Source organism: Opisthocomus hoazin, chromosome 5, assembly GCF_030867145.1.
Source record: "Opisthocomus hoazin isolate bOpiHoa1 chromosome 5, bOpiHoa1.hap1, whole genome shotgun sequence".
Taxonomy (NCBI): domain Eukaryota; kingdom Metazoa; phylum Chordata; class Aves; order Opisthocomiformes; family Opisthocomidae; genus Opisthocomus; species Opisthocomus hoazin.
In genome coordinates, this window is record NC_134418.1 from 63,354,498 (window position 1) to 63,367,425 (window position 12,928).

Genomic DNA, 12,928 nt, shown 5'->3' on the forward strand with positions numbered 1-12,928 from the left:
TACATCTGTGTTTTCAGAACCACAGAATGGAATTTCTTTTCCAGTCTTCATTTCTACAGCAAGGAGGTGGGAAAGGTTATTATCATGTTGCTAAGGGAAATGCATCATCCCATCATCAAGAGCCAATATTATACACTGACTGTATTTGGAAAGGGTTACGGCTTGTAAAACCAGTCATTCACATTACTACTGGAACAATATTGCTCTCTCTTGGAGTGAGTCAGGGAGAAATAACAGAAACTGTTACATTTTATATTACTGCTGTTTCTACTTAAGGGCATTGGCTGTGAGATGTATTTGACCTTTTCCTGGTCTGGCCTCCATTTTACTTAATTCCAAAGGAAGATGTTCCCCGTTTTGAAAATTGACTGAAAAGGAAAGATTAAATAAAGCTTCCTGCCCTTTTTTCAGCTTCTTGTACCATTTTCTACTATAAATAAAAAGGAAGGATACTTTTAATATGAAGAAATACCTTCATTTCTTTATTAGAGCACCTATTCCATTTCAAAGGAGTCATTTGCAACCCATTTTGAGCTGTATAAGCACCATTTCCTTTAAAAATACATAAAGGCACTACAGTGTATTTGTCAGAGTGCTCCTGATGCACACAGAGCAGTGTTTGCTTTCTTCAGCTGAGAATATAAAAGCATGACAATTTATTGTAACTATTTCATGTTAGATTTTCTTACTTCTTACACCTTCATCTAAGCTGAGCAGCCCATTTCTTTGTACGTGATGTATCTTCGCGGTTTCCCAGGCACAGGGAGAAACAATAACTACTGAATCTGCCTTATGTTGAATGAACTTCACTGTGCCTTTAATGTGGTTTCACAAGGAAACAAGACGTGTGTGCTTTAGTATCTTGGCATGACATTCCTCAATTTCAGCCAAATGTGATCAAGAGCTAGGGGTCTTGAAAACATTAAACCGCGAAAAAGGCATGAAAATCAGTGAACAGCTGACCATGGATATCCCATCCATACCTCCACTGATGAAACCACCAAGCCAGCACAGTCCTTAACCATTTCAGTAACAGGAATCAACCAGCTAGCTGGCTGGTTCTGAACTGCAGGGCACAACCCTTGCACAGACATACAAAATACGGAGGGGGGAATCCCCACCCGTTTCTTTATGAGGTTGGCCAGGTCTGAAGGAGGCTGGTATTTCCTGCACTGGAGGCATGTGCAGGACAGATGCAAACTTTCCATCATCAAGCTTCATTAATTCTATCTGCTCAGCTTGAATTCAGTGTCATCACAAAGTGACTGAAAACACAACCCAAGCAACTAACTGTTTTCATACAGTAGGCAGAAATTTACTGGGGTAGGGGGAAATATTAAAAGGGAAGTTCCTGTGAGTGTAACTTTGTCCATATTACAACACACGTTTGAGACAAAGGTGCTGCAAAGCCAAGTTCCCTCTTCCTCGTCTGAGCAAACAACTGGCAAGGTGACGGCTTTGCTTGCAGCCACTGCACCGCTCTGAACACCCGGGTGGCCTCAGAAGCCCTCTTCCAAGAGTCACACTTTGTCTAAGGCCATTCTGTGTTCCCAGGGCTGGATACCAAGAAGTCAGATGAAGAACTGACGTAGGGCCACTTGTTCCTCACAGCTTAAGCCCCACGAGGTTGCAGATATTGTCTCGTCATTTATTATTAACATTAACTAAAATGATAGGCTTGTGGCTTACACTGGATTTACGCCAAAACTGGTTTTTTGAGATATCTTTAATGTCTCCTCTTTGTGGTAACTCATTGTTTCATTAAAACATGTACTTGAAATGCAATATAAAGAGAAAATTACTGATGACAAATCACATGCACACACATATACAGGAACACACATATCAAAATGTATCACCAGCAGACAAGATGGATAAAAACAAAGTCTTATAAATAATGGTTTATAGCTCTAGTCTGCTGGAAAGATAATCCTCTCAAAAACAATAATGCTTTATTCTAGGTATTTCTTGACAACTGCATGGTATATATTTAAGAACATCTGCTGATATCATAGTAATTTAAAGAAGAAGAAGCAGTAATAATAGCACTTCATTATACACCAGATAACATAATAAGCCAAAATTCATATACAATATTTATTATGAAATTAATTAACTGTACCTTGAAAAATAATGGCTCCTCAGGAAGAGGGCTAACAGGGAGTGAGGTGGTGCTACTAGCTGGACTCATGTCTGTACTCTGAAAGAAAAGCACACAGGAGTTTGCATTTCCAATCAAGTTCTACAGACATCTTTTTATATTTGGGGGGAAAACAAAAAAGAGCTCATAAACAGCACTGAAAATCCAACGGAATTAGATCGACAAAGCCACTGCAATCTGTATTGTATTTACCTTTAACTAGTAAAAGTAAGTATTTCACTAATGCGTAAGTACTTTGCATCTTCTTTGTTTTAAACAAACTCCCCATTTAAAGACTGAAACCTCTGCACAAATACGCAATCCTACTGTGTCTACAAAAGAGTAATACAAGAGGATAACTGAGAACACAAAAATTTGTTCACATAGCACAAGATACAATCTACAAGTTGGATGGGGGGTATTTTTATTATTTTTGGATGGCCCAATAGTAAATTTAGAAGGCATAAATAACAGGAAAGCAATATATTGCAGGAAAGTATTTAGATCAAAGTTTAAGAAAACATCACTTTCACATGAGTCAATATACCTTACAAATGAGCACTCATTTATGAAAATAAACAGTGAACAGCAACAGTTAACAATGAAAATAAGTCAATATACTTCAATGGACCTATCCAGTCAAAATGCTTTAAAGATTGACCTAAAAACCCACTCTTTTTTAGGTAGCATTTCAGTAACCCATTGGTTAGCATGGTCATTATTTTTACAGATGTGACAGATATGAAAAGAAGTATGGAAACTCTTAATAATTTACAATGGTAATAATATTAGAAGAACAAAATCTGGATTTAAAAAAAATACACAAACAATACCAAGATTGTTCTGGAGAAAACTAGAATATATGATACTTCTTGGGAAATAAGTCCTTAAGTGCTAAAATGAAAAAATCCACCACCAATAACAAAAATAAACCAGAAAAGATGTAATGGAGGATATAAAAAAACAAGTTTGCATGGCCCAGAAGTTCATTTCCTTTTCACACTGTGGCACTGTAACGCAGAATGATTTAATGCATTCAACTTATGTAATTAACTAATCAGATATCTGGTTTCACATCAGTATGAATCTGTTACGACCCCTTTGCTAAGCCCAAAATCTGCAAGTGAAGAATACTGCTCCACCATGAAGTTCTAACAGTTCATGCAACAGAAGCTTTTTATGCAGAGATAACCATATTTTATTCAACTAACTGCTACAGGATGAAAACTGAGACGAAATTTGGGGTACAAAAATCCCTATGTCAGATCTGAAATAGAGGGCACAGTTAATTCAACATTAACAACTACTTGAGAAAATTGCTAAGTTTAATCAGATAGGTACCAGTTACACTATACCTGAAAGAAAAGACAACAGCTACTTTCTAAATAAATAAATATAAAAGGCAAGTAAAGGAGAAAGGAGTGGACCACAGTAATTATTTTCTAAGAAAAAGAGAGAGACAGGTAGTTTATAGCCCATGTAAGACAAAGAAGTTGTTGTGGAATAAGGGAGATTATAACATGCCAGAAAGCCAGTATCTTTGTTGAATACATCACTCTGGTATTGAGAAACACTACAAATTTTATCCTGGACTCCTGCACTTGATCATCAAGGAAACTGACTGATAATATTTACTAAAAGGAAGTGAAACATAGATCTTTTAGATTAAACTCAAAGTGCAGACAAAACTGGAGACCACCTCTATGAGAATGTTCTGCCTTGAAAGCCAATGGTTCAACTGAGAACAATTTGTCTTTTAATTTACATAGAATAGAAAAAACCAAGAGGGGAAAAAAATCCAGTAGCTGCTTTCCAAACCAGACCAAGAGCCCTAACCTGTAGCTAGAAATGCGCAGGAAGGCAGTCCAATCTTATAAGCATTGAAACAGCCTCCGTATGCAAATCTGCAAAGCAGATTGGTACCTGTATGCTACACGAGTTGCAAGTTCTTCAGTGACAGCTGGATCTAAGAAAGGTTGAACAGCCCTAAGGATGCCAAACATCCGCTCTTCTGTGATGACTGAACACGAGCCAGCTCAGGTCTGGATGCCACGCTGCTGTGGCACCGTGCCTGAACTAGAAAGGCTGCTGAGAGGTGGGGGATGTTAGCAGAGGCACCATGACTATGTAGCTTCTGGACTGCAAATGGTTTGCCTCTGGCCAGATAGCAGCATTGGCAGAAGAGCCTGTCTCTGGATACAGCTGTCCAACTATACATACACACAGTGACCCCTGCAACTACTTCAGTTGTCTTCCTCTCTAAGGAAAGTAGAGCATCTTCTCTGCCAGTGTAAATTAATTAAATTCAGTGGCGCTAACTCAGTTTATTCTAGTAGAGAATTGAGTGAGACGGTACCAAAAGGGTTGTTTCTCGAGCTATTTAAAAAAACCCTTCCGAACTAATCACTGCTTTGAGAGATGTGGATAGCTTGCCCTCCTGAAGGGACATATTAAAAATTTCAAACATCACACCTCCCACCTAAATTTACCATCCACTGGGTATTTGTCATAATCACACACTGCAGTATAGAGCTCCCCATACACAAAAAAAAACCTATCTTTAAAAGGAATTCAGCAAACGAGGACTTTTTATTTAATGTTGCCTAAATCTCTTCCCATAAAAACAGCACTCACTTTAAATCTGGCTTAAAGTTGATAGATTTTAGTTATAAATTAACTAGAAGATGCTGCACCACTAGGCTATAATGATATCTTGTAAATTGTAGTAAATGTTAAACATCATTTGCACCATAATTCTACATACTAGGCAAAATTAGGTAAATTAGGATATCTCCTAAATTTGCAGTTCTTTGCTGTGCATCTGTAACCTTTTAAAATGTATTTTTGATGCACAGCGATACCACAGCTGGGTTCTGTAGACTGCACCTTTTCCCTGCATCGCTGGAAACCTCTGAGTGTTCTGGAGGGCACAGAATGTTGAAAAGCTTTAATCACCTAAACTCCATTTTTCAAATGCCTGAATACCAAGCAATTAAAAGTATTTCTCAGAGCAACAGTTCAGAAAATACTGTCTTGCCCATGTTGAAAACGAGACCGTGAGCTTTTCTTTCAGTGCTTTTAGGCCATTTTTTAATTTAGAGTAGGCTGTTAAAATCAAGCAAATGGACATTATTAGAATTTTGCTGATAATTGTTGCGCGACAACTATCAATGCCAAAGTTTTCTGCTAATTTCTATAGCTGATCAGCCTATACATCAGCCTCATTGTGCTACTGAAGAGGTACCATGGAGTAACTGCCAGACCGTGCTAATCATTTAGCTTCAGAGACTGATGTTAAAATGTGCTTAACTATCAGGAAATTTCTTGATAACAAGGCAAAGGAAGAAAAGAAGTCTAAGAGAAAAAACTTTTCCCACTTCTGCATCCTGTTTGGCGATCCAGGATCGGCATCCTGCTTGAGGACAGATTCTCACCATTTTAGCTAGATTAAAGGGAGAGCAGCTCTTTCTGGAGCTGTTTTAAAGTAGTCACAGACTTGGGTTTGTTTTGATTTTTTTCCACTTGTATATACCAGCCTCAAAACAGAATGTTTCATAAACCTGCATACTGATGTAAATTGTCTAATGGCAAATCAGAGAATGCAGTCAGTGTTTTTCTAGCAATACAAAAGCTCAAATATATATAAATGCACATTGTTACAAGCATGCTTCTTTGAAAACAATCTTCCAGCCTTCAGCAACTGTTCTTTAAATGAAAGCAGATTCATTTCACCTCATAAATTGGGATTTTTCTCACTACAAACCCTTGGTTTTAATCTGATCTTCCCTAGGAAGAAGCCTATGTATCAACCTTCATTAATTGTACCATAAAATCTGGACCATCCACTGTACATCATGCACTGACAGAAGCCAATTTGATTTGCTACAACTGCTTTTCAACAAGGGTAAACACTGCAATGATAGTTGGCAGACATTGACTTCTCCAGAGATCAGTATCGCAATTTATTGATCTAAGAAGTTCATACTGACAGAGAAAACCTTCAGTGGATGCTAGAGCAAGAGATCAAATAAATCTTTATAATAACTGAAGAAAAGAAAAGACAATCTGTGTACTTTATAGCTTTTTCTAAGGAGTAGTGGCCGAGTGTTGAACTGACTTTCAGGGCAATAGTTTTAGTTGTATCATAAGTTACGCCACTAAGTATCATTTCACAATCTAGAAGTTCAGTAGAACTAGGAAGTTAAATAAGGGCAGTCAGCAAGCTCAGTAATGACGTTTCAGTATACTGAAGGTAACCAAAGATCTGCAAATGGATTTATTAATAGGTCTGTACAACACCTTTATGAAATATTGTGCTTAAATATTATTATCTCGCTTAATAAACAGTAGTGAAAAAGAAGGGGAAGTGATTTGCTCAAAGCTACAAAGGGCTGGTAAAAACAAAGATAGCCGTCAGGAACTCACAAGTCCAGGCACCCCAGTTGTTCATCCAGAGCGTGCAATGCTCCCCTACATACTTTTGGAGTGCTGCAATTTCTGTAGTTTCTGTATTATTTAACATCATGAAGAGTTTTTGCTGATACATACACTTCCTACAAACAAAATGACTATAAAGAATTGAGGCCAGCAAAATCAAAATTAGTTTTGGTAAGAAAAAACAGCAGACACATGAAATGAGCTTTCGCCTCCCACCCCCCACTACGTTTGATTAATTTTCCACATCATCTCCAGTCTCACTCACTAAGAATGGAAGTGCCTCCTTAAAATGTGTTTAGGTCTATTTTCTAACACCTTTGAATACAATCCAGGTGGTTATTCATAAACCTATTTCATGTGTCTTTTATTAGTAGGTACAGTTAAATACTCTCGCTAATTACTAATGTGTGCAATTACCAGCTGAGACATTTGATTATTGTTTTCAGGTATTTGCCTGGTACATTGCCTAGAGCTTGCTGCTCCACATCTTAGAAGGCTCAGAAGGGTCTTGCATGTGACCTCAGCTACCGTAACTCCCATCACAGGGGAGAACCATAAATTACAGTTGCTACTGCCTCTTGCTACTTCTTTTTATGCTAGTACATAAGGTGTGGACAGCCAAACAAGTTTGTAGTGGTTCAATTATCTACTGATTCTCAACCAGCACTTCGCATACAAGCAGACATATTAGCCTCCATTCCTCTTATAATCTAAGCAAAGCTAATCACCTGAGCTGTGAAATGCCAGTGGAAAATTTCACCTCAGTTAAGATAAAATGTTGATCTGTCACTTAGCAGCATTTGTATATCTAGTACTGTTTATTTTAGAAGACTCTGAGATCTCAGAACTCTGAGAAAACACAATAAATGTAATATTTCGCACAATAATATTTTCAGCGAGGAGGGATCGAGATGAAGGATATTTTGTTGACTGCTATTTGTTTCTACTTAGAAAAATTGCTCGCAAGATGCTTTTGTAGCCTTACAATTAGGCTAAATTAATTATAAAGACCATAACAAGCAAGCAACATAAAGAGTATATAACGTGTCCATGGTTTGCTGCAGGGCTACAGTGTTTAAAATCATTTATATTCAGATTATATTTTCACATTGGTTAATTTATATTTAATTTATATTTAATTTACTCAAATATTTCTATTTACTAAGATAGCTATCTCCCCTATCCTTACATTAAATGCAGAAGTGTAAGAATACCAAAGTACCAGGCACAAATTGCTATTATTATCTGATTTTTAGTTTCCAAAATGGCAATATGAAAATACCTCACATATAAAACATCTGGTAGCTGGCACAAGGAGAACACCTTAATAAATATGTTTTTAAATTTATAAATCACAGAATCACAGAATGGTCGGGGTTGGAAGGGGCCTCTGTGGGTCATCTAGTCCAACCCTCCTGCCAAAACAGGGTCACCTACAGCAGGCTGCACAGGACCTTGTCCAGGCGGGTCTTGAATGTCTCCAGAGAAGGAGACTCCACCACCTCCCTGGGCAGCCTGTTCCAGTGCTCCGTCACCCTCGGAGGGAAGAAGTTCTTCCTCAGCCTCTCCTCATAGGAGAGATGTTCCAGTCCCCTCACCATCCTTGTAGCCCTCCGCTGGACTCTCTCCAGTAGCTCTTCATCTTTCTTGAACTGGGGAGCCCAGAAACGAAGTAGAAAGCTGAACTAAGCCTTGAAACAGAGGCTGAAGTATTGGAGGTTGCTGGTTTACAATTGAGTACGTACAGAAGGAAAAAAACAGTTTGTTTTTATAAGCAGATAAATATTATGTTTCTCATAATAGAAAATGGCATATATATCACTATATAACTAATAGATCTATTTAATAGCAAATATCCCCTTCTTTTTGCTCTTTATTTTCACCTTGATTTCTTATCGCTCATCCTTCCAGTTTGTCTTTATTCCCCACTTTCCTTCACAAGACTCATAACAAACAGAGACACAAGTTTCCTTGGTCAGATAACTCCCTGGAACACAGAGGTTAGATGAAGAGTCCATTAATATGTAGGAAAAAACCCCACTTTTACCTTCCCAAACAGCAAATTCAACTTGAGGTTATCTCTAAAAACCCCCTTCACTTCTATCTGCAAGCACAATGTAATTTTGAAAGTAATTTGGACAATGACTGTGGGTTAACATCTCTTTGTGAGGAGTACTGCAGGATCATCAATGACTGTCACTGTGTGAGTTGGGACTGCTACTATGACACATTATATAAAATGCAACTCCAGACATATTTTATCCTAATAAAAAGCAGGGGGTCGCTTTCACAGACGCAAATGCTTTGTTGACAACACACGGGAGAACCAATTTCCTTGAGCAAAACTCTGCTCTCTCTTCAGTTTCTATTGTTTCCTTCATACTTCATTGACTATACTATCCAGCCTTGACATTTTGTTCTTGTATATTCTGCCCTAATAATATCATATAACATCAGCTTTTTCTGCTCTTTCAGCAGTCAATTGAGAGAACCAAGTACTCTCCTGGGATTTTAATCTGCAGGCTGCCTACTTCAATTGCTTTTCTTTCCTTACAAGAGATCTTTCAGGTTTAAATATGCACAATTTTTTTGCTCAAAATTCATTTAGTTTTGTAGCAAATATGACAGTTGTCTCATACAGTAGGTTCAGTGATGTTTTCTTTTACTCCAGTCACAAAAATATTTTCTTTCTCCCAAGTCTGCATCGCAGCACTAAGAGCAACTACATCGATACTCCGTACTGCAGCCCCAGCCCGAATCTGAAAGAAAATGTCTGCATCCACTCACATAAGAGTCTGCCAGCAAAGCATCTCTGGAGTCTCTCAGACTCCTACATCTTCCCTGCGTACAGATCCATTGTTTTTCTACCCTTACAAATAAAACAGTTAGAAACGAAGTAATCAATTAATTAAACCAAAAAAGTTCAAATCTGATAACAAAATCACCGCCTCTCCCTCCCTTGTACATTCATGCATGTTCTGCCATCATTACGTATCATAACATATTGGGATCAAGATACAAGCTGAAGCTAAAAAGTACTAGATATTAATACAAACAATAGATGCACCTACAATTACATTAAAGAGGATAAAAACATACACAAGATATACATTTATATGCTTCTGGATATGTGGAAATAACTGTCTTGACGGGTTAGGAGAAAAACGCTCCTCAAAACAGGTTGTTCCATAAGTTCCTCTGATGTATCCGCAAATGGCCACTGTTGAAGCCAGACATGGATTTAGGTGCTAATTTCAGCAAAACAGTTCCTATGCTCACATACTCATACAGTTAACAGTTTTCCATGAAGCTCTGAAAGATGTTAATGATCTCCTCACAGCTTATGAAACGCCTTTTTCAGTCTACAAGAGAAAGACACAATTCTCACAAGGCAAAAATCTATTTGCACTTGCTATTAATGAGTATTTTTCTTTAAGGTACACATTTTCTCATACGCTAAACTCCTGTCCAAAAACACTACACATGCTTTACTGTTCAGTACATCCCTCTGCCCATATGTACATATGAATGGCGATATCTCCTGCAGCACTGTGGTCAATTTTCTGCCTATAGCTTCCCTGCCACATACTATTTTCATGTGAATGAGGACAATGTTTCGTATCATTAATAAAATTTATTTTTTAAATGTGAGCATAATGAAGCCAGCCTGATTTTCATTAATAATTTGCTGCTCAATTGTCCACTTGTTTTCTACCTTCTTATTACTTTGCAAGCATCAAGAACTACATTGCCAGATTTTCACACTGGTGTTTTGAATGTGAGGCTATGTTTTATTTTTATGTGTATCTCAAAAAGATTCAGATGCCTTCGATTGCTATGCATTTCACTGAGGTTTTAACAAGCCACTTTGCACTTTCTAAATGTTGTGACTGCAATTATTCTCACTTCATCAGTTCTCAAAAGGGTTTTTACAATTTCAGTATGGAACCCCTTCTGACAGGGTATTTTAACTTATTTAGATGTAGAGGCTTCACTCTCAAAACTGTCTTGAATTCCCCAAGAGGAGCTTAAAGGAAACATGTTAAACATCTGCATGTGTCTGCTGCTAAATCATGGAAGACAGATTTTTATCTTTCCACTGCAAGAAAAAAAGCAAGTGACATTTAACAACTTGAAATATGCTTTCCCTGGCTGCAGCACTTCTGTATGATATTGTTAGAAATAAAAGGTTAAATTAAAGGAATATCAAACCTTCACCATAGATACATTTAGTAAGTAACTTTTTGCCATGTTATTTGCTTTATAGTGTTTTTAACACAAACATTCTTTAATGTTTTTAGCAAGTTGAATCCCTTTGTGTAATACAAAGCCATATTTCATTTCCTGACATGTAGAAATTCTCATCACCCTAGACAGTTTTGAAGCATGCTAAGCCTGCTTTTTGGTTTAGCAAGCGGGTTTCGAAGTGGAGTTGGTCAAGGCAGAATAAATATTCCTTGATGTTGTAAATATGTGGTCTGTTGAGTTTCTACCTTCAGACAACAGCTTCCATTCTTCAGGGAAAGATTAAGAAGGGTAAGGCACAATGGCAATTTCAACTCGCACCCTGGCAGAGGGTTCAATAGAAACTACCCCAACTGCAGTAAGGTCTCTGTACTCTTTCTAGCTGTACTTGCTCTTCTTCCCTTCTCTAGCCTAATATTTACTTCTCGTTGCGCCAGCTCAAATCAAAATCTGTCAAGACTGTCTGCTCTTTCTTACCTTGTAGAGTGCTTGCACAGCATGTTCTATTCACAGTATTTCCCACTCCCACACCCATCCCGTCACCAACACTACTCCTGTTGTACCATCTATCTGAACCTGAAAGTCTTCCCACCTTCTCTGCCTTTCTTCCTCCCTTTAGTCGACGCCCGTCCCCTTCAGCCCATATACACAGGCTGATATACATAATATATTGAAATATACAAAATATATATTAATATACATTTATATATATTAATATAAAAACACACACACAAAACTGACTGAAGAAATCTCTACATAGTTGCTGTGATGTAGCAGCCATACGATTGGTTTGCTACTGAAAAGATACACAGTGAAGCTGGTCAAATACTGCACGTCTGAAAAATAAGTCAGGTTTCACTACAGTGAATCTCCATTTTGACACAGCTTCTCAGCACCAAGCTCTGTACAGTCTGGGGAGGCTAAACTGTGTTGCTTAAGAAACTGATGACACTTGCAAAGGAATGAAGTTGACTGTACCAGTGCTTAGGCATTGCACTACCGTTGTTTTTAGAACCCTCAGCTGAGCATTTTGTTTTCATTTTTGCGTTTTGCAATGGAACGATGCATTAAACTTGCTGAGATATCTGAGTTGCATTTTATAAAGTCATTAGCAAAAAAATATTCATTTTTCATTTGTATTATGTCCAGGAATACAAATGACTATAATTTCTTCCTACCCTTCAACATTAATAGGGAAACCAGGGAGAAAAACTGAACACACCTTTCACATTCATTTAACTGCAATAAAATATAAAGAGCTTCTCAAATGAAAAATATTAAAAAAAAACACTGTTTGTTTTCTTTGGAAGTATTGTTACTTGCATCTCCTGTATTGTATTTATATATTTATTTATTTTCTTGTTTGGTAATTCTACAAAGCAAGGTTAAGGTACTGGTTCAATCACCATGTGATATATCAGTGCTCCTTGAAATAGCTTTGGCAGAACTATTACAAAAATAAATCAGCAAGAGTCAAAGTAAATGAGGAGACATGTCCGCAAACTACTAGGCTCATGCTACAGGCTAGGAGTTTATTCATATTCATGTTATGCCATGAAGCAGCTGGCACCCTGGCTTATCTGACGGCAATCTCTCTACATGGCTCCATTCAGGTTCTTTTATCTGCTTCTTTTCTCTTCCCCTTGCATTCACCGCTACAATTTTAGCTCTCAGCAGCTGCCACAGCTTATAAGAATCTCCGTAGGCTCAGTTATGGTAAAAACAGAAGTTTTTCTTGGCATCGTCGCTGCATCTTTCACTCCTCAGTACCACAGAGGTGATGGCAGGTGCTAACACCGCTTGGCTGATGCAGGGAGGCCATGTGCTTGTCACTGCACCAGCTGCTTCCAGAGGCAGGCTAGTGAAGAGCAAAACGCATGTGACTACCTTGTCCCAGGGATGAGCTGTCATGTGAGTTGCAAGCAAACGCTAGTTGCCCAGCTTCTTCCTAAAACCCCCAAAATCTCTAAGGCAAATTGATATCCAAAAGGATATAAAACACCCAGAGAGATCATAGCTTCTGCAGGCAGCAGCCACCCCCTGGGTTTAAGTGATGTCCATCTGCAGAGCGGGCTGAAAAGCCTGGCTCACATTATTCCTTTTTTA

The 12,928-nt window shown here is 38.0% G+C and overlaps 1 protein-coding gene across 6 annotated transcripts in view; it reads right to left on the minus strand.

Annotated features, from left to right (window-relative positions):
* Positions 1-12,928, minus strand: part of CCSER1 (coiled-coil serine rich protein 1) — a 745,310-nt gene that overhangs the window by 396,789 nt on the left and 335,593 nt on the right. For 5 of the 6 annotated variants that reach the window (XM_075421506.1, XM_075421503.1, XM_075421507.1 and 2 more), the window contains one exon: positions 2,123-2,200. The exons of the other annotated variant lie outside the window; for it this stretch is intronic. In XM_075421506.1, coding sequence (XP_075277621.1) covers positions 2,123-2,200 — 78 coding nt within the window. The remainder of the gene's footprint in view (positions 1-2,122; positions 2,201-12,928) is intronic. 6 annotated transcript variants of the gene reach the window in all.